Here is a 22,843-nt window from a genome sequence, read left to right as displayed (position 1 = left end):
GGTCACACAGTTAGTAAGTGTCTGAGGTGAGATTTGAACTCAGGTTCTCCCAACTTCAGGGCCAGTGCTTTATCCACTGTGCCACCTAGCTGTGTCATACATACTATACATACTATGTATGATATCCATATTAGGTAGCACAGAGGATAGAGTGCCAGGCTTGAAATCAGGAATACTCCTCCTCCCGAGTTCAAATCTAGCTTCAGATACTTACTAGTTGTGACCCTGGGCAAGTCACTTAAACCTGTTTGCCTCAGTTTCTGATTCCATAAAATGAGCTAGAGCAGGAAAATGGCAAGCCACTCCAGTATTTTTCCCAAGAAAACCCCAAATGAGGTCACAAAGAGTAAAGCAGGGCTGAAAGGCCAGAACAACAAGAGCTTCTTGAATATGCATACATATGCACATATTTATGTGTACGTATATGTGTGTACATATATATATATATATATATATATATATATATATATATATATATATATATATATATTTATTTATTTCCATCCAAGTAAACAGACTCCCTGAAATATGAGGGACATCAAAGGCCATGGCATCCAACCCTCTTATTTTCTACCTGAGAAAAATGAGGCCACGGAGGTGATTTGATTTGCCTCAGCTTACTCAAAGAATATCAGAGGTACAGTTTGTTTAGTTTTTTAATTTCCATTGTGTATGTACCTATGCATATTTATATGTTTTATTTATAGTTTTTTGCCAGATTCCCCCAAGGGATCCCCATGAGGTGAGAAATGTCTTAATTGCTGGTACTTGCCAGCAAGGGGCTCAGGATGAATGAAAGAGCTTGTATTTGTGCACATTATTGTTGCTCTGCCAAAAGAAGGATGAATGAGTGAATCCAGACCATACTGGACATAGGAAGAGCCAGAAGTTTCTGGTGGGAAGAAGTTTGATAAGTGAGTGGGAGACTGTGTCCTGACCCCTCTCCCCATCCCCCACCAATGAGTAAAGGCAGATCCATAGGAATAGAGGAACTGGGAATGACCTTGTCAGTATGGAGCCAGAGAGACAGTGTCTAGGCCTGGACTCTTCCTCCAACCCACACCCCCAAACAAAACCAAAACAAGAATCCAAGAGGATAGGTCTGAGACATCATTCTTTCACCTTGAAATGACCCTTCTCATATGGGGACCAAACTTTTCAGAAATGTGCAATATTCATAAGAACTTGTTTTATTTATAAATATAGCTCTATACGAGATATTCATATACACACCAAAACCCCTATTTTATTCAAGAAAAAGAGAAAAGTTGACAAAGACAGTTTATACAGGAATCACATGCAAAGGAATAGTCACTTTTTCCCCCTATTTTAAGATCATCACAGGTGTTTAAGGAAAATCACTAGGTTTTTCACATGTAGTACTAGCTACAGTTGGATACAAAAGGAAGTAAATCATACCCCCAGATTTGTAAGCCTTGCATTTCTAATAGCCCTCACACTATAAGTGTTCCACAATTCACATGAATCCTGAACTCTCTTCTTCAAGTTATGTTGGAAGTGAACAAGAGGGAGAAGGCCTCAATCTTCAGCATATGATACAGTGGTCCCTCTTCTTTTTGGACTCATTCAGTCTGTTTTCCAGAGCTTTGATTTGCTTTTGAAGCTCCTCAGTTTCTTTTGCAAATCCTCCTTTTAGTAACAGTTCCTGTTCCTAAAGAGAAACAAATAGAATTTAAGAGCATGGAACCAAAAGGGACCACACAGAGTTCTGGGACTATTGTCCACATTATTGTTAAGGACTAAAATTCTAGCTAAACTGTCTAAAATATCTAATGAGTGGTCGCCAATAAATTATAAGCTTCAGCAAGAGTTAGGCTTTTAAGCATTTATTAAGGAGAATAAGAATTTGGTAAAGAGAGAGAGAAAGGCCTAGATTCCTATCTATTAAAGGGAGAGCACATTTCTAGCTCTGCTCTCCACCAGCGTCCTCAGGAAAGAGAGTGATAGAGCGCTCAGCTCTTCCTTTTTCCTCCCACTAGCCAACGTCACTTCCTGATGCCAAAGAAAAGAGGCATGTTCTTGCCCCTCAAAGACCTTCCTTTTCATGGAGGAGCTTTTCTACAGTAAGTCTCCAGCAGGTGGCGTCATTCCAATCGTTACATTATCCAAGAAAGCAGATCTCCAGAAACTCTAAATGAGCTGCAGAGTACTTGCCCAAGGCTATGGACAGGAGTGAAAAGGACTGGAGAAAGGGTCAGAGTGACAGCTTATGCCACTACTTGCTATGGGGAAAAGAGGATAGAGTAGGAGGTGAGGAGATAGTAAAAGGTATTTGGCAGAGAAGTCAGGCCAGAAGTGGACAGGCTGAGTGTCCACACCAGCATTTTCAATAGCTAATGGGCCTGTGGCCTCCCAGTAGCTGCTGGTATATATCAGAATGCAGTATAGATGCCATCGCCCTGTGCCTGCCTTCTCCCTTTGAAAGAGGGCCTGGCTGTTTTAAATCCAGGGACATCTTCATCTCAAGATGGTTTAAAAAAGAGTCCATCGAAGTACAAAGGGATAAAAGCAACATTTATCCAAAAGATGAAGAATAAGTCGAATAAAAACTACAGTGCAGTTAAGTTCTGCAACATTAAATACTAACTTACATTTACATAGTGCTTGGAGGTTTGCAAAGCACTCTGCTCACCATACCCCAGTGTAGTAGATCATGAAATGATTTGATCGATTCATATATGGAGAAAGTAAGAGATGGAGAGATTATTAGGCTCATTTGGAGCCATGTATCAGCGTGTGATGTCAGGTTCAGCCCTCAGACCAAGAGAAGAAAGGAAAAAAACAAAGGAATTAGCACCAGAGGTGAGAGAAGAGATACCAAGAGAAAAGGATGTACACAATTAGTGCATTGAAGAACTGAAAGACCCTCAAAGAGAGAATAAAAGAAGGGAAGACACAAAAGAACAACTAATGAGAATACAGAGCCACATAAAAGTAAAAATGGAATGAAGAGAGTTAGACAAAAGGAAAAGGATAATGAACAAGATACTGAAGAAAAACTCCTCATGTTCCCCAACCCAAAACCAAAATTGACAACAATGGAGGATGAAGATAATGGAAGAAATAGATCAAGAAGATCAGACACTAGATTAATTGGGACTCTAGAGGGTATTGACAAAAATATTCTACTCTATAATGAAGATATATGTAAACAGAGAAGATCTCCCAGAATAGATCAGAGCTGACAAGCCCCCACAAAGTGAAAGAATTCAAAGGATTTCAATATGAAAAAATCAGAATCTCCAGCCTCCAAGATAGACCAAATTTCAGAATGATAAAGACAAAGATTAAAAAGAAAAATAAAATTACTTAGGGAAAAAAGTGATGGTACACATTTCCCCAGAGTTCTTAGATATAAATCAAGAAAAGAACAACTATGGTTTGTTTTATACATACATACACACACACAAACATACATAAATATATAAATACATATGATCAAGTTCAGGGAATATTTAATTTTCTTTTGTAATTATTTCCCCTTCAAGGAAAAGAATATGTATATAAAGTATGTATACACACACATACACATGCATGCACACACATGTGTATGTATATATGTATATATATTATAATATATAGTACATGTACGCGTATATATGTGAAGGCAGTTTACTCTTGAAGGGAAATAATTGCAGTGGAAAATTATATGTACATTTACTTCTATAAACTATATATACATTATATGCTAATAAACTATATAGTGTATATACATGCTATATATACTGTACATTTTATATAAAGTTTATATATGTATATGTGCGGTACTTGAAGGGAAATAATTACAGTGCAAAATTAAGTATTCCCTGAACTTGATAATTTTTTCTGGATATATAGAATGGCATTAACAACTTAAAGAGATCTCAAAGAATTTCTTTTATAAAATTGTGCAATTGAATAGTTTTGAGGAGAGTCTGGTCTCATGATAATTCTTGGTCCATAAACCAATCATTTCTCAACAAAAATAATACTTTGAGCATTTCATTACAAATGCTGTGAAGTAAGGCGTTTGATCTTTTGTAAAAGAAATAGAAACAATTTAAGATGAGATAAAAAGTGTATTATAATTAAAAAAGACAAAATAAGAATAAAAACAAGCTTGTAGATAAAAATGGTATTTAAAAATGACAAGGAAATGAAAGGGGGAAGTAAGGAAAGGAACTGGAAATTCTAAAATAAAAACTCTTTTTAACAAAAATGGAGTGATAATCATATAGTGGTTTCATAAACAGTAGTTTATGAAATCTAAATTTAATTTGTTTCATTAATTGATTAATTAATTGGTTGGAAAAGTTGAGCATCACCCAAAGGACAAAGGAGATGATCATAATGGGCATGAGTAGGTATAGCACCAATGATGATTTTCTTAGAACACTCAGCATAAAGGATGCTATTAGTCAGAGAAGTTTGATTTAAAAAGACCATGTGGTAAGAGTGAGCAAATATCAGTAGACGCTTCACATACTTCATTAATGTTTTTGTCAAGAAAATTCAAAGAAGGTGCCCAGTGTGTTGGTGGCTCCTCTATGAAGGATTTATATGAGACCATGGTCAAGAGTTGACTCAGATGAGAGAGAATGACTTAGATCATCTCTGAGATCCCTTCAAGCTCCAAAGTTCTTAGAACCTTTTTCTGTACCGTATTTTAAAGATTGGAAACTATTTCATATAAATGAACTCATGGATTACATACCTTGAGTTTCAGAGCCAGGGCCCTTTCTTGCTCTGCTATCAGCTGTTTCCTTTCTGATTCCATCTTTTCAGTCACCTGCTTTATATGCTCCTGGTGGCTTTTTTCCTTCTGCTCCATCATCTCCTGGTTCTTCTTATGTATTTCCTCCAACTGCTTTGCAGCTGCTTCTGCAGCCTGAGCTTTCACACGCTTCGCTGAGGATGATAGAAAAAATTGGGGAAATTAAAGAGAGGTGGAGGGCTGTGATTTGTTATCTCAATTTAAGTGACTTGACTTCTTGGCCTTGATTACAGATATTCGTTAAGAGAGTAACCAACAAACAAGTGGACATAGATCCCTACAGACACAAAAGGTTTGGGTAATAAGAAAGAACTCTTTCTGGATATTAATGGTCAAGTCATGTTAAAGTAACCTATCTCCGGAGGGCTTGCCAGACAATCTAGGACCACATTCATAGACTTCTCACATTCAATATCTTTTTCCTTTGCTGAGAGTGACTGGTCTGCCTGTCGTATTGCATCAGCTACATCTTCCTTGGACTTCAGGTATTCCTGCAGAGTCTGCTCAGCCTGGCAATGGGAAGATGGTGAATTACAAAAAGGAAATAATGCTCTTGGGGTAAAGTCAAAGGTTGGCTGCTCATGGGTGACACTGGCCTTGACAATGGGCCAATCTATTTAACATTTGGCATTACTGTCTTTCACCTCAGGGCTTAGACATAGATCCTAAAGTTCCCTCTTCACCCCTAGCCTGAATCATTTGCTAATGGGAGGATTCACCTGCATCCCCTTCCTGGGCTCCTGGTAGTACTTCTCTTTCAGCTCCTTGGTCTTCTGCAGAAAGAGACCATAGCCCCCTGGTTTAGAGAAGTCTCCTTGCTGCACTGCTTCCTCCAGAGGCCTGAAAATGTCCTGAAGCAAAGCTCTGCACTGCTCTCTCGACTCCTTCAGGTTCTGGTTACAAAAGGCATCTCTCTTGGCATCTAGCTGGTTCTTTAGAGCAATATAAAGGAAATGAGGTGTAAAGGGTACAGTTGGGAGAGTATCAGGGGCTTATCAGAATTTCTAGCAATGTATTCTCCTCCCACCTATGCATGGTAAGAAGTTTTCCAAGCAGGATCATATCCTGGTTCTAGACTTACTTTTATAGGATCCTCTGGTATATTTATTCTGAGGTCTTAAAGATTATGGGAAGAGGACATATGTCTCAACGATATATAATTTCCTGAAGCCCCTTTCCTTTATTATCTTTGCCTTAGAACATGAGCCCCAGTTCTTCAAACTCTTTCTTGTAAAACCTTCAATTTCTCAAAATTAATAATAAATATATTACAATATCATAGCTAACCAGCATCTTTTAGAAAATAGATTCCATGTGACTCTTTTATTTAAAGGAGGTTGCAAATGGATTTTTAGGGTCACATGACTGACGCTAGTCAAGGTCAAATGACCCTAGATTCTTTTAAACTGTTGTTCTCAGGAACAACCTCATTTTCCTTCCCAGGCCTGCCCTCCTTCATGTACACCCTCCTCTGCTATGATCAGGAGCAGCAAAAATACCGCCAATTCCTTCTGGAATTTCTGGTCCACATCCTTGAAAGAATCCTGGAAGAAGACTTCAATGGCTGCTCTCTCACAGGCGGCATGTATGTTCAACAACTCCCGAAGGGTTTCTGTGGGGAATTGGACCTTTTGTTTCATCATCTCTTCATAGTGTGTAATGGCCCTTTGAACTGCCGCTGAGTTCTCTATTTGAGCCAGTGCCAGGACTGCATTCTCCATACAAGGCATATCTCCACTGGTGATGGCCATGACATAGGTCAAGACAAGATTCTCTAGACCTATAGAGAAAACAAAAATGGAAGAAGTCGGAACCATTAGGCAGATAGTCAGAACCTATCATGCTAAATAATGGGTATGTACACTTCACTTCTATTACATCTTAACTATTTCACCTTGGGAAAGTCTTGGATATAGAATATTGAAGGTTTTCAAATGAACTCTTTCCAACTCAAACATTTTATGATTCTGTGAACCTTTCAGGAAACTTTTTGATATGGAAGAAAGAAATTTCCAAAATGGTAATAATGAGAAACAGTGGATAGAATAAAGTTACAGCCACATTCCTAAATAGGATAGCTGTGGCCATTCTCTTGATAACTTCGTTTGTCTTCCCTCTTGGGAATGGTCAGAACTGATCATGCTAAATAACAGGTATAAACATTTCATTGTCTTAATTATTGGACCATTGGTGAAGGATTGGATATGGCATGTAGTACAGAAGGTTGTCAGGTTAGCCTTTTCTAACTCTAACTTTTTATTATGTTTTAGGGAATTTATTTAGCTTTTCAGGGGATTTTCTGACAGGAGCAAAGAGTATCCATAATGGTAAGAGTAGATGAGAAACCATGGACAGGAACTTGACAAGGTCTTTTGTTATTTAATCCAGCAGATTATATCCTTGTTGGGGGCTCTCCTAGGAGGGTTCTCTTTTCTACTTTCCTCTCTTGTTCTCTTAAAAACAGCAGATCTCATTGGAGTGGGCTCATGGAGGGAATAGCTTTCATACCCAATTGGGAGGAGCAATCTATTTAACCCTGCAGTAAAATAGGAGGGGAAGAGGACAAGGAAGGAAGGGTGAAAAAAGGGAGTGCAGAGCAAGGGAGAGGATAGTCAGAAGTAAAGCACTTCTGAGGAGGAATAGGTAGAAAGAAGATAGAATAAATGTCATGGGAAGGGAGTGGGATGGAGGGAAATAGTTATGATGATTGATTATAATGGCAAAATGTATAGTACCTACTTTGCTAGGCTTTTATGAAGAAAATTCTCTGTCGAGCTTAAGGTACTATATAAAGGTTATGATGAACAGGGTACTATCAGGAAAACCTGGAAAGACCTACATGAACTGAAGCAGAATGAAATGTACTATATACAAAATAACAGCAATAGAGGGGGATGATCTGCTGGGAAGCATATAGTTATTTTCAGCAAGGCAATGATCCAATATAACCCTGAAAGCCTTATGAAGAGCCCATCTGCAGAGAAAGAACTGAACATTTTAAATTTCCTCTTTGACAATTCCTTAATCTGAAGTTTTGGGGTTTTTGACTGTTTTCTCTCACAACTAGCTAATATAGGAATTTTTCCATGACTACTCATGTATAACTTATTTTGAATTGCTTGAGTTCTTGTGGGTGGGGGTGGGAATGGAGGGGGGGAAGAGAAGTTGGAACACAAAGTTTTTTAAAAATTGATGTTAAAATTTTGTTTTTACATATATTTTGGAAAATAAAACTCTATTCAGAATAATAAAAAAAACAGCAGAAGAAAAGTACTAGAAGGATGAGTAGGAAGGAGAAAGGACTCACGGGGACCATTGACTGTGATGCCTCCCTGGAGAGTCTTCACATTGGAATGCTGGAAAGCATAGGAGCAGAAGTTTTCAACTTGTTCCACAAATTCAGGATCCAGTTCACTGTCATGAAGTGTCTCAAGCTGGGAAAGCTTCTTTCTGTGAGCGGGTTGGTCGAAGATAAAACATTTCTTGTTGGGAAAGAACTGGCGGATACACTGACGAGGTAGGTTGTACATTTTAACTTCCTCAGGTTTACCTGAGGGAAGGGAAAGAGGAGTCTTATAATATAATAATGAAGTCTGGACTTCAGACAAGCTTTCTAAAATTGTCCCCTTTCAGGGACCTATATTTGTGCTGAACTAAGCTTATTTGTGCCTAGGTTGACTCCCCCATTAGAATGTGAGCTCCTTGAAGGTGGGAACTGTTCCCCACCCCCACCCCCGTTGTAGATCCAGTGTTCAGTACTGTGCTTGGCACAATAAAGATGCTTAATAAAAGTTTGTGGATGGTAATGATGATGAAAAAAGACAAAGGACTTGTTCCAAAGATAGGAGAGGGGTTTGGTTTTTCAATGAAACCAATATTCTAGACTTCATCCAAGATGGAATAATGTTGGCAGGGAACCATAAGTAGAGAAATATATATTCAGAATATAAAATAAACTCTGGAGATTCCCCCTTTCTCCCTCCCCTCACTTTCCACATCACTGCCCAATTCTCAAATCCTGAAACCTTGCTGAAGCTTCAGTGCCATCTCCAGGTACTCATCAGGGGTGACAGGTTTCCCATCAATATCTAGCTCCAAGGTGAAATCACGCACAGTCCACACAAACTCTGGAAAGAAGCTCACAAATTCTGAGGAGTTTTCTATCTCATCAGTGTTGGGGGCAGATTTGCTCTTGATGCGTTCTGTCAGCTCAGTCACATAGCTGGGGAATTAATTAAGGAAACATGGCAGGAAAAAAAAATACTGGACCTTGCTCCACAATTTCTTTAATTCCCTGAAATCTTTTACTTCCCTTTGGCCTTGAACCAGGTGATTATTTTTCATCATGAATCATGAGTAATTTCTCTAAAACTTGTGATGTATGTATCTATATGTATATATGTACATATAAGTATATCTCTCTATACACACATGTATATACATACATTCTTATACCTGTCCTTAAAACACGAGGAAAAGAACATGGGCTTCACAGAGATATCTGGGGAACGTGAAGGCCCTCCCCTTCTCCCTTCCCCAAGTGTACTCTTCCCCCAAATCACAGAAAGGGTACTGCAGCTGGTCCATGGCCTGCTGGTTGATGGTGCCCATGCTGTTGTAGACAAAGGTGCTGCTCAGTAGCACGGCCAGGGCAAAGATCCATGTGTCATTCTTGTTGTCACCCTAGAAATCAGAACACATTTTCTGGCCTTATTACCTGTTACTTTCCCACTCCCGTGGCAGCTCCTGGCTTAGCGTACCTGTATAGCAGGTGACAGTCCAGCTCCCTTGGGTTTTTGTAGGCCTAAGACCTATAATAGTACTAATGTACTCTCTCTCATATTCAGTCATGAACAGTCTCTTCCCTTCTCACCTTCTCCACATCACCCAGCCCCTCAGTGTCCAGGAGAACGAGGGTGTGATTTGGCTTCTTGGGATGAGGAACACACCACATCCAGATGCCCTTGGTGTGAGACTGCACTGTGGAGCCAAGGGAGAAACCTGCACAAAAGTTTAGAGAGATGAGCATGGAGCAGTCTGGGGACTCTCATATTGGATGAGTATTTTGGAGAATAGGACAACTGTGTAATGTTAATCACTCACTGCAAGAAGATTGGCCATTTTCTCATAGTAATGAAGAGAGCAGATTACATATGATAGAATCAGTACTGTAAGTCTATTTTAAAGTTAACACGAGAGAGATACAATATAGACCTGTTGCCCAATCATTGCAAGTTAGGATCATTTTTTGTGCTTCAGAGATCAGTAGAGATACCTAGGAAGTTTTCCCTTATTGATTTCCTATTAATTAGTTAATTAATCCATCCATCTATTCATTCGTTCCATTTATTTAACTCACTTTTACTGAACACCTTCTTTGTGCAAGGCATTCTCCTAGCATGAATGATATGAATGCTACAGTGATAAACAGGGCAAGGTTTCTTCTCTCATGAGCTTCTATGTTCTTGGAAGATATGAGACAGTCATAGAAAAGTATGTTAAAAAAAACAAATATGCCTTAAGCATGCATAAAATATGAAAGGAATTAATTTTTTAGGGATTAATTAAAATATTTTTGATGAAAGGCATTCAAGGAAGGGAAATTTCATTTCTTGGTCTGGGGGTCTAGGATTTCTTCAGAGAGGAAGGAGGGGCACCTAAACTGGGATTTGAAGATTTAGCAGGATTTTGACCTGTAGAAATATGGCCAGGAATAATTGAGAATAGTGTCAATGAAGATATAGAAATATATAATAGTTCAAGCAGTTCGGGGAATAGTCATTTGTCCAGTTTGCCTGAATTGTAGAATATGTGAAGGGCAATAGTATAAAATATATCTTGAAAGGTAGAAGGGAATCCATGGATTACCAGATCCTAGACTTAGAGCTGGAAGGGACTTTTGAGATCATCCCACTTCACTCTTTCATTTTGTGTGTGTGTATGAGAGGCAATTGGGGTTAAGTAACTTGCCCAGGGTCACACAGCTAGTAAGTGTCAAATGTCTGAGGCCAGATTTAAACTCAGATCGTCCTGACTCCAGGGCTGGTGCTCTATCCACTGCGCCACCTAGCTGCCCCTCACTCTTTCATTTTGTAGATGAAGTCAGAGAGACAAAGTGATGTGCTCAGTTGACCTAATTAATAAATAAGAGAATGGGTTCCTAAGCCCAGATTCTTTGGCTCCCTTTGCTTTTCCCTCAGTACCACACAGCCTTCATCATAAAGTTTATTAGAATGCTCTTATAAATGATTGTCACAGTTATCCTGTTCCCAAAGGGCATCTCGATTCTTGTTCTAAGGGGAAACTAAGCCATTGTGGCATAGATCAGAGGTTATGAGGTCTCAGGTCAGGAAGACCTGGGTTCAAATCCCACCTCTAATCCTTACTAGCTGTGTGGCTATTGGCAAGGTCCTTATGTCTCAGTTTCTTCATCTGTAAAATGTTGATAATACCAGTCGTCCCTGCCACATAGGCTTGTTTTGAGGCTCAGATGGAATAAGGTATGTAAAATGCTTTGTAAATTGTTAAGTGATATATCTGTATCTGTAGATAGATAGATATACATATAAACAAGTATACATATATATAAAAATAAATATTCATACATGGAAGTTATATATTTGTATATGACATTTAAAAGGTACACATGCTTTATTATAGATTATATATGAGTTCTACATACATGTATATTTTATATTATATATGCATACCACATGAAGAATGCTATAAATTTATCACATTATATTTACTCATAGTATAAACTGTATATATTAGTTATCATATATGTTCCTGTTATTGAATATATACTTGTTGCAAACATAATATACATATACAACATACATGCATGTCTATATGTCAGTTATTATTAAGGCAAAGTGGAAAAAATCTCTCCTTTGTCTTCGAGATTACCCTAGGGGATTTAAAGCAGAGGTTAGAATGAGACCTTGCCTTTCCAGCTCTATCACTCCTTGTTAAAAAAAGTCACCAAAATGATAATGTGTAGTTATGTGGTAAAGTACTAACCATACATTCATTCCATACTTTCCTGGTTGCACGTACCTGATTTCTTCCCTGCCAGTTTATTCATCAGGTAGGACTTGCCAGTGCGATACAGGCCCACAATGGCCACCACCACCACAGGCTCAGTTATTGAAGAAAGAATCTCCAGAGATTTCTGGTTCACTATCAGTTGTCCTTCGATATTCTCAATTAGACACACTGGGGCTGGCATTGGGACACCAGAGGCCATGTTGAAAGTGGTATGTTATCTGCAAATGGAAAGTCTGGTCAAATAGACACTGAGATGCCCAATTGTTATTTCTAAATACTGAACCAAGATATATAACCCACAGGACAGCTCTCCTGCTATCATTTGTGACTTTCTCCAAATATGTGATAGGAGCTTCTTGTCTCCCTTAAGAACTAGAGAATTTTCTGATCTAAGCAGCCCAAACATTTGTGACTATTTAGTTTCTGTCTCTTTAAATCCAGTCTACAAGAGAAAACAGTGATATCTACTCTATTTCCCCCAGTTTTTATGAATCTGAAGTGTAGAGTTGTATGATTTAAACCCAGATAAAGCCTTATAACATATATAATGAAAAACACTCTCACAGTACATATGAGGAAAATCAGTCCCAAAGAAGTTCAATGATTTGAGATCATGAAGGTAGTTAGTAGTATGGAAGCATATCAGTTAAGGATTCCTCTTTCTTTTAAAATATTCTAAAGAAAAACAGTCCTGAACTGAAATCTTTCTGTTTAATTCTTTGAGAAAGCCTCACCTGTCAAGGGAGCGGCATGACTCATTCAAGGAGGAACCCTGGGTCCCTAAAATTGATAAGGATAATAACCAAACTAAGAGGAGGAATGTACTTCCATTCATCTCAAGAAGAGCAGCACCCCTTTTGTTCATCCTTAACCAGAATGATCTATTTTAGGTAAATGGTCCTTCATTGTGTGGAAGTTGTTACTATTATTCTGTTTAAGACTATGGATGCCTTTTTAGAGTAATGCTTTAAGATGTATAAAATAGGGGCAGCTAGGTGGCGCAGTGGATAGAACACTGGCCCTGGAGTCAGGAGTACCTGAGTTCAAATCCGGCCTCAGACACTCTACACTTACTAGCTGTGTGACCCTGGGCAAGTCACTTAACCCCAATTGCCTCACTAAAAATAAAAAAAAATAAAATACATAGAATTAAAAAATTAATTATAATGCAATAGAGTACTTAAAATATTTTTGGGGGGCTGGGCAATGAGGATTAAGTTACTTGCCCAGCATCACACAGATAGTAAATTTCCAGTGTCTGAGGCCAGATTTCAACTCAGGTTCTCATGCATCCAGGCCAAGTGGTTTATGGACTGTGCCACCAAGATGCCACCTAAAATATTTTTAAAAAAACAAATGGGCCCCAGGTTAAGACATTTTGTCCTAGAAGACTTCTGAGAGTATCTTTAGGAGGTTCCCTTGTTATCTCTTGCCACTGTCCTCTCTAATAGTTAAAGAGAATAAGTGGGGATATAACAGTGTCTTTTCAGGAGTCAATGAGAAAAGAAGATTTACTTTCCATATTGATTTTGCGTTCCTTCCTTCCTTCATTTTTTCATTCAATAAGTGGGTGGCTGCTACAAATGTAATAGTGACTGAATTGCTCTGAGTGATACAAAGATTTCTAAGAACATCATGAAATCTAGTCCTCTCTTTCTCATATCCTAAATTTGACCTGGTTGATATCTACCAGGTGTTGTTAAGTTGGGGTCTATGAACTTTTTTTTTTTTGGCGGGCAATGGGGGTTAAGTGACTTGCCCAGGGTCACACAGCTAGTGTCTGAGGCCAGATTTGAACTCGGGTACTCCTGAATCCAGGGCCAGTGCTTTATCTGCTGCGCCACCTAGCTGCCCCCTATGAACTCTTTTTAAAAAAATAGTTTGATAATGCATTTCAACATGATTGGTTTCTTTGAAGATCTTATGCTTTTTGATTTATGTATTTAAAAGCATTATTCTTAAGTGGGAACCATGGGCTAAACTAGACTGGCTAATAGATCTATGGCACAAAATAGGTTGAGAATTCCTGAATTCTTGACTCCTTCTAATCATTTAAGATGATTCACCCTCTCCTTTCTTGTTCTGCCTTTACTTTGCCTCTTGTCTCTGTCCTTCTGATTTTTGTCTAATGCCACTATATTTTTTCTGATACATATTCTGCTAACATTCAAGGTGTCCTGTTGCCTTGACTCTGACTAGAGCTATGAGGTGACATCTCTTGATGCACCATGATTCTTTACTGTGGTGAACCGAGTTTTTCTAAGAGCTTTACACTTAATTGTGGATTTGGCTTTGCTTTGGAACTTCAGGATATGATGACTGTTTGAAAGAGTAATAATAAAAGTCACAGATTTCAGAGTTGCCAGATGTCTCCCTGGTCACTGAATCCAACTAGTATTTCAGCAAGAATCTTTCTTACAATATCAATGAGAAGTGATCATCCAGGTTTTTTGTTTGTTTGTTTGTTTAGTTTTGTTTTCTAGAAAACCTCCCAAGAGGGGATACCATTGTCTCTCAATAAAGCTCATTATTTTTCAGGGTAGCTCTACTTGTTTTGAAGATTTTCCTAACATCAAGTTTAATTTTTCCTCTTTTGCCATTTTAACCCTTAATCAATAATTGGGGACCAGCCAGAGCAAATTCAATTCCTCTTCTGCTTAATAGCTCATCAAATAATTCCTAACAACTAACCCTTCTGTCCACACCCAACATCTGTACTTCTTCAACTGATTCTAATATGGCACCATTCATCTCATAGCCCTGGTAAGTCTTCTATGGATATCCTCTAGTTTATCCATGTCCATTTTATTTATGGGAGATAAATTAAGGGAAAGGTTAAGTAGGGTAGATTTATGATCTAATATCCAATTTTAAATCTCACATTTATTTATTTTTTTATTTTTGCAGGGCAATGGGGGTTAAGTGACTTGCCCAGGGTCACACAGCTAGTAAGTGTTAAGTGTCAGAGGCCAGATTTGAACTCAGGTCCTCCTGAATCCAGGGCCAGTGCTTTATCCTCTGCACCACCTAGCTGCCCCCCCCATATCTATTTTAAAACGCAGCTGACTTAAACTTAATACTCCTCCCAGAACTGAATGAAAGACTCAAGGTGTAGTCTGAACAAGGCATATAGATACAAAGATATGGTGGTCATCCTTCACTCTTTATTTCCTTAAGCCTGAACTGGTATAGAAACCTTTGCAGGACTGCTTGTCTAATATAGCTTGACTCAACTCCTGACATGTGATGGTCAGTTGGAAGATCTGGGAAGTTTTTCCTGGTTCAGAGAAGACTCAGAGGGACACTCAAGCTGCCTCCATGTGTTTGAAACATCCTGCTTGGTCCCAGAGGGCTGAACTGGCAGCAATGCGAAGAAGTCATAGGACAGGCACATCTAGGATTGATATAAGAAGTTGCCAACAAGCATTTATTAAGCAACTTCTATGTTCCAAGCATTATGCTAAGCACTAAGAATACAAAACAAAGCAAAAATAGTCTCTGTTCACAAGGATCTCACAGTCTAATGGGGAAGGTGACATGTAAACAACTATGTACACAGTTTCCTTGCAATTTGTTGTCATTCTGTTGTTTCAGTTGTGTCTGGCTCTTCATTACTCCATTTGGTATTTTCTTGGCAAAGATACTGGAGTGGTTTGCCATGTCAATCTCCAGCTCATTTTACAGAGGAGGAAACTGAGGCACACAGGGTGAAGTGACTAGCTCAGGGTCACACAGCTAGTAAATCTGAGGCAAGATTTGAACTCAGGAAGATGAGCCTTTCTGACTCTAGGCCTGGTGCTTTGTCCACTGCAGCATCACCTAGCTGCCCAGTTAGAACTGTGCAGAGGTAGAATGGGTTGCCTCATTATAGTACATTCCTCCTTACTGACTGTGTTCAAGATGAGTTGATAGATGACCACTTATTAAGTATGTGATTGAAAAGATTTCTGTTTGAGTTTTGATTGGACTAGGTGGTCCTTCAGGTCTCTTCCAGCTCTGAGATTCTGTGATCCCATTTGTGTCTTTGGTGGGCTTTTTTGTTTTATTGCCCCCTCCTGTGTTACACAGTGGTTTGCTACCAAATTAGATTTGAACCTATGTATGTGTGTATATATACATGCATGTATGTAAGTATATGCACATATACAATACACAACATACAGATAAGTATATACATATATCACATATATTTTTGTACGTGAGACTTGAAATATAATCATATACAAATTGTCAAGTTTTATACGTATGTGAGTTTGTTTGAATAGGTATACCTACCTCTATACACACTCAAGATATCCCAAAAGTCTTAGCACAGTTTCAAGTTTTTGATTTTTATTTTTTATTCTACTGACTACCCCCTTCCCCACTCTACCCTCCCTTCATTCACCCTTCCCTCCTTATCCTCCTTCCCTCTTACTTTCTTGTAGGGTTAAATAGATTACTCCTCCCAATTGGGTGTGTATGTTATTCCCTCCTTGAGCCCACTCTGATGAAGTTAAGGTCTTTGAGCTTATTCTGTTTTCTAAATTTTTCTTCTTCCCTCCCTCCTCAACTCTCCCTATGAAATCAAGAAATTCAACATATGTCATACATGTGCTATTACACAGAACATCTTCACATTCCTCGAAAGTGTTTTGCTTTTTTTTTGGGGGGGGGAGTGGGGCAAGGGGGGTTAAGTGACTTGCCCAGGGTCACACAGCTCATAAGTGTCAAGTGTCTGAGACCAGATTTGAACTCAGGTCCTCCTGAATCCAGGGCCAGTGCTCTATCCACTGAGCCACCTAGCTGCCCCCTAAGTTTTTTGATTTTTACAGCTCCCTCCCCCAAACTTCCCTTCTCTCCTTCCCCTCCCACTTTTCCTCAGGACAAGAATATATAACCATACCCACTTGAGTATGTATGTTATTCCCTCTTTGAATCAATTCTTATGATAGTAAGGTTCACTCACTCTCCCACTACTTCTTCCTCTTCCCCTCCCCTCCATAAACTTTTTTCTTGTTTCCTTCATGTGAGCTACCTCTCCCCAGTCCACCTCTACCCTGTCCCCTCCCCCAGTCTATTCTTCCTACCCCTCAACCCTATTTTAAAGATGTCATCATGGGTTGGCTAGGTAGCACAGCTGACAAAGCACCAGCCCTGGGTCCAGGAGGCTCAGAGCCCAAATCTGACCCCAGACATAAGACAACCCACCATGTTTGCTCCACAAAGAACAAAGATACACAAAAAAATCTAAAAAATATTGTGAAGCATTTGCTTTACAAATAGCATCCCTTTATATTCAGTTCAGACCTGTGTCCTCTGTGTATTGCTTACTGAAAAAGTTTTTATGAGTTGGAAGTATTATTTTCTCACGTATGAATGTAAACAGTTTAACATTTTAATTTCCCTCGTGATTTCTTTTTCCTGTTTATCTTTTGATGATTCTCCAGGGTCTTGTATTTAAAAGTCAAATTTTCTGTTCAGTTCAGGTCTTTTCACCACAAATGCCTGAAAGTTCTCTTTTTTATTAAAGTCCCATTTTTTCCTCTGAAAGATTATACACAGTTTTGCTGGGTTTGTGATTCTTGGCTGTAGTTCCAGGTCCTTTGCCCTTAGGAATATCATATTCCATGCCCTCCCGTCCTTTAATGTAGATGCTGCTAGATCTTGTTTTATCCTTATTGGAGCTCCACAATATTTGAATTCCTTTTTTCTAGCTGCTTGCTATATTTTCTCCTTGACCTAGGAGTTCTGGAATTTTGCTATAATATTTCTGGAGGTTTTCCTTTTGCAATCTCTTTCAGGAGGTGATCAGTGGATTCTTTCAATTTTTATTTTAGCTTCTGCTTCTAGAACATCAGGGCAATTTTCCCTGACAATCTCTTGGAGGATGGTGTCTAAACTCTTATTTTGGTCATGATTTTCAGGTAGTCCTATGATTTTCAAATTATCTCTCCTGGATTTATTTTCCAGGTCATCTGTTTTTCTAAGGAGATATTTCACATTTTTTCATTCAAGTGGATTTGCTTCACTGTGTCTTGGTTTCTCATAAAGTCACTAGCTTCCATTTGTTCAATCTTAATTCTTAGGCATTTATTTTCATCAGACACCTTTTGCATCTCCTTTTCCGTTTGAATTTTCAAACTATTGACTTTTTTCTCATGACTTTGCTTCATCGCTCTCATTTCTCTTTCCATTCTTTCCTCCATCTCTCTAAATCTTCCTTCTATCTCTCCTACTTTCTCTTCAAAGTCCCTTTTGAGAGCTTCCATGGTCTGAGACCAGTTCATATTTTTCTTGGAAGCTTTGGATGTAGGGGCCCTGAGGTTGTTATCCTCTTCTTAGGGTGCACTTTGATCTTCCTTGTCCCTGAAGAAATTTTCTATAGTTCTCAACTTTCTTTGCTTGCTCATCTTTTACTTGACTTTTAACTCCTCACTGGGGGGCCCTGCTTCTCGGCTACACTACTGTCCCTAGCTTCAGAGGGTCCCAGGTGTTTTGCTTTGAGGCAGGGTGGGGGTTTTTTCTCTCACCTGGCCTTTTCTCTGGTCCGAAGATAACCTCAAGCCAACTTGCAAGTTAAACCAGCCAGCAGACCACTGTGGTGGTTCTTAGCTTTGACGAGCTTGTGCCCCTCCCCGACCTGGGCCTCCTGCCAAGCAAGATTTCTTCCTAGTTTCCCACTGGGGTGGGACAGAAAAATTCCTCACTAGGTCCCACTGATACCCCTGCACTTCTCCCCCGCCAGCCAGCCATTCAGTCTTCTCACCCAACCACAAGTTCAGTTCCAGAAAATGCTGGTGCTGCAGCTGATTCAGAGGCTCAGGGGTTAATTTCCTGTGGTGTGGTGTGCCTGGGGTCTCTGTCGGCATGATTGCGGGGTTGGACTTTACTCGTAGCACAGCATGGCACCCTTTGATCTGTCTGTGGCTGGAAAATAATCTCAGCCCATATTTTTGTGGGTTTTTCTGCTCCAGGGGTTATTTTATTGCTGTTTGGGGGGTAATTGTATCAGGAGCTCTGTGCATTTAATGTCTTTCCTCTGCCATGTTGGATCTGCCCCCAGTTTCAAGTTATTTCAAGTTCTTAAAACTGCACTAAGACTTTTGGGATACTATGTATTGTGGATTACTAAAGAGACAGGAATGTAAAGCAGTGTGGTACAATAGAAAGAATGCCAGATTTGTGACCATAGACAAGCAATTTAACTTCCCTGTCCTTCAGTTCCTTCTTTTGTTAAGAGGTAGGACCTGTTAAGGACGGCCTCTAGAATCTTATAAATTGGACCTGGGAAATTATAAAACAACCTGATCATTACTGTGTCTCTCACGTATGGTTACTTCCAAAGCCTTACCTTGGTCTGGTTGTCATTGGAAAAGAAGAAAAAGGTATTGTCCTTGATCTGCCAGTAGCCATTTGGTGAACTCCTGAGCAACTTTTGGGTTTGTCTAGCCTTTACCAAATGTAACAATGGGGCCCCATAATTGACTGTTCGATGCTTTCCTTAACCAATCCCAAATGTTTTATCCTTCTACCTGTCCCCTTTCTACCTGTCCCCAACTTCATAGGACCCTGGCTGCCCTTTTCTATGTGAAGATAGTATAATCTGTTGAATGGAATGAAGGACCAAAAAGAAGGCAAAGAAAGTAGAGAAGACCAAAGAGGGGAAGCAAGTAAAAAGGTGATAAAAAAAGCACAATAAAGTCAGTGGCAAACAGATCGGGGATCTAGGAATCTAGCCATAGATGAAGTGGCTTAAGGCAGCTTTAGTGTCTTTGAATATGAATTTTTTTCTGGGGCAATGGAGGTTAAGTGACTTTCCCAGGGTCACACAGTTAGTAAGTGTCAAGTGTCTGAGGCCGGATTTGAACTCATGTACTCCTGAATCCAGGGCTGGTGCTTTATTCACTGTGCCACCTAGCTGCCCCCATGAATTTTTTTAAAAGGTCTATTTATAATGAGAGGAGTGCTCCACCAAGGAAGATGGAAGGGTAGTAACTGACTGTTGCCAATATTTTTGGAGGACACCCTATGGGATGTGCCCTTAGAAAAAGCATAGTCAGCAGAACTCAGTCAGTGCCATAGTCAGACAGTGCCATAGTGGCTATAGTGATGGACCTAGGAACAGAAAGATTTGGGTTGGAATCCCACCTCAAATAGTTACTGGCTCTGTGACCTTGGGCAAGTCACTTCCTTTCTGGCCTCAGTGATCTATCTGTAAAACGGGGTAAGGGGGTCGGACTCAATGACATCTAAAGTTTTTCCATGTCCAGACTGATGATCCTATGATAATACAGCCACCATTTCTGTGTGTACATCACACATGGCTGTCTAGTTACTAACTTACCCAGCAAGAAGCTCTACTTTGTTTTCATTTTCAGTGCACCTTCTCCTCTGTACAAAGTTGTTTTTGAGTAGACTAATGAAAACTTGGAAAAGCCGAGGCCTTAGTATCACCGAGTGACTGGCATAAAGGATAACTGAAAGAGCTCTTAAGCCCATTTTATTTGTCCTTGGAAGGGGCCACATGGCTGGGGCTAGGAATACATTGTATACACACCTGCCACCTACTGATGCCTCAGTGTCTTTCATCTACTTGGCTTTTCCTGTGTGGCTCTTTAGGTCAAGCCCTTGGGTGATTTTCAGTCTCTTTTGGGTGGCCCTGCAGTGGTGTAGGGGTTGAGGCAAACAGAATTGTCTGGGAGGCCTCCTCATGTGTGGGAAATCCCTCCTCTATTTAGAGCAGGGCTTCACTTTTATGTGCTTGGACCCTTGGTAACAGTCAGGTGAAGCCTAGAGACCCTTCCTCAGAGAATGGTTTTGAATGCATAAAATAAAATACCCATGTTACAAGAGAAGCCAATTATATGACATACAGTTATCAACATATCCTCTGAACTTTCTTAGGGGAAATTATGAAGCCCTGCTTTAGACTCTGTGCTGGGCTTCTTCCAGGACACCTTCAATGAGGATATATCTGTTTTTATGCCTTGATATTAATAATTGGAAGGTTACTCTTGTTTACTAATCTAATACTAATAATAGCTAGCACTTATATAGGACCTATGATGTGCCAGGCACTATGCTGACAGCTTTAGAAATCACATTTGGTCTTTACAGCAACCCTGAGAGGGAGGTGCTGTTATTATCTCCATTTTATGGGGGATTAAACTGGGGCAGGCAGAGGTTCAGTGACTTGCCCAGGATCACACAATCTGGAGCTATGTTTGAACTCAGGTCTCCCTGACTCCAGGCCCAGTGTCTGTGCACTGTAGCATCCCCTAGGGTCCCCACCTAGATTCTCTCCCTCCTTGCTCCTGATGGTTAATTCCTGGCCTGGGGAGTGGGATGAGGGAAGGAAAGGTCCCTTAACTGACATCTGACATCTGACATCTGACATCTGACATCTGAGTTGCCCTCTAGTGCCTTCTCTTGGCATACAAGAGACAGTGCTATGGAGGGAAAGAAAACCCTCTCCCTGGTTTGGGGTCTGAGCTCTGCCACTCACTTCCCACTGTGATGTTGGGCAAAGCACTTAAACTCCTTAGTTCTGTTTCCCTGATTGTAAAAAGAGGAGGATAGGGGGCAGCTAGGTGGCTCAATGGGCCCTGGATTCAGGAGAACCTGAGTTCAAATCTGGCCTCAGACACTTCACACTTACCAGGTGTGTGACCCTGGGAAAGTCATTTAACCCTCATTGCTCCACCAAAAAGAAAAACAAAAACGAGAGGAGGATGCCAAATTTCTTTATTTGTAAGAGTGATTTTGGGGCTCAAATTAGATAATCTTTTTGAGCACAATAGCTAGCATTTTTATAGGGCTTTAAAGCATGCACAGAGCTTTAATTTATTATCCCATTTGATACTCACAAAGCTGCTACCATCACCCCCCCCCTTTTACAAATGAGGAAATGGAGAATGAGAAGGCAAGTGTCTTACCAAGGATCCTATTGTTAGTGAAAAGATAAAACAGAAAAGGGAGCTTTGAAGAGAAGGCAGTGCTGAACAGGAAGACCAAAAAGGCATCCTATAGATCAGGGCTCCTTAAACTTTTTCCACTGGTGTCCCCTTTTCCCACAGAGAAATGACCCTGGGTATATAGGTACATAAAATAGGCATAGAGAAACCTTTTACCATTGCCAACTTTTTCGCGATATCCAGCCCCCTGCCCTGCCTCCATTGAGTTAAAGGGGTCGTGAGTCACAGTTTGAAAAAGCTGGGCTATAAAATAAAAGGTGGTATTCGAGCTTTGCCAGTGACTAGGGAGTCCTCTGCCAGCTGGACGTGAGAGAGGACACTAAGCCAAGCACTGCCAAGGTACTGAATAGACTGACCTGTGAATGTGGGATAAGAGGCACAGTAAGAAAGCCTAGGTGGCTGGCCCACCCAGTTAGTGTGTGTGTGTGTGTGTGTGTGTGTGTGTGTGTGTGTGTGTGTGTGTGTGAATGTGTGCATGCAGGTGCATCATCACTCTGGGTACATGGTGTGTGGATCCTGGCAGTAAAAGGGAGCCCCCAACCTGCCTTCGGGTTCCAGGGCTCTCGAACAGGGAATAAAGGTGCCCTCCACTAAAATATAAAAAGGCACCATGGAAGAGAAAATACAGGACAAATCCTTACCAGTTCCTGCTTACTCTGAGTGGAGCAACTTCTGTTTCCTCTGCTCTCCTTTACGTCCCCTACTTCTTGACTGTTGGTCTTTATTTTGATGTCTCTGCTTCTGAGCCTTGGGGGCTTCTGGGCTTTCACAATAAAGATTATTTTTTAAAAAAAGGAACATCAGAAACGGAATTAAACAGGTGAAAGACAAAATACAAAAGAACCCCCCAGCCATCTGATAACCCATAAAAGGAATTTGTTTTGGGGGGGCAAGGTGGATACTGAGAGCAGACTCTTTGGGGCCAGTCTTTCTCCGGCATGTGGAATTGCAGGAAGGACAGGAAACAGGCTAGTGGAAAACAAATTCACACATAGCTTTGTAGGTTTTGTGCTTTTAAAGATTTATATCTTTTGGAATTAATTTCCAAGGAAAGAGAACATAA

At 40.0% G+C, this 22,843-nt stretch overlaps 2 protein-coding genes across 3 annotated transcripts in view; both read right to left on the bottom strand.

Annotated features, from left to right (window-relative positions):
• LOC122753280 (guanylate-binding protein 1-like) overlaps positions 1-22,548 on the bottom strand; it is a 47,443-nt gene extending 24,895 nt beyond the window's left edge. The window contains exon 1 of one of the 2 annotated variants that reach the window (XM_044000619.1): positions 22,422-22,548. The gene's annotated coding sequence lies outside the window, so the exon portion shown is untranslated. The remainder of the gene's footprint in view (positions 1-22,421) is intronic. The other variant, XM_044000621.1, reaches the window with a different exon arrangement.
• Positions 1,235-22,560, bottom strand: LOC122753282 (guanylate-binding protein 1-like). Its single transcript, XM_044000624.1, has 11 exons — positions 22,422-22,560; positions 11,834-12,042; positions 9,648-9,775; positions 9,348-9,457; positions 8,800-8,996; positions 8,082-8,324; positions 6,274-6,554; positions 5,494-5,706; positions 5,181-5,283; positions 4,715-4,908; positions 1,235-1,672 (listed from the first exon to the last, which is right to left on the bottom strand). Exons 2-11 carry the CDS (start codon positions 12,021-12,023, stop codon positions 1,547-1,549), a joined length of 1,785 nt encoding a protein of 594 aa, XP_043856559.1. The 5' UTR covers positions 12,024-12,042; positions 22,422-22,560; the 3' UTR covers positions 1,235-1,546.
• Between the last annotated feature and the right edge of the window lie 283 nt (positions 22,561-22,843).

This window comes from Dromiciops gliroides, chromosome 4 (assembly GCF_019393635.1).
Source record: "Dromiciops gliroides isolate mDroGli1 chromosome 4, mDroGli1.pri, whole genome shotgun sequence".
Lineage (NCBI taxonomy): Eukaryota > Metazoa > Chordata > Mammalia > Microbiotheria > Microbiotheriidae > Dromiciops > Dromiciops gliroides.
The sequence above is the reverse complement of the archived record's forward strand: the minus strand, read 5'-3'. Positions and strand labels throughout refer to the sequence as shown.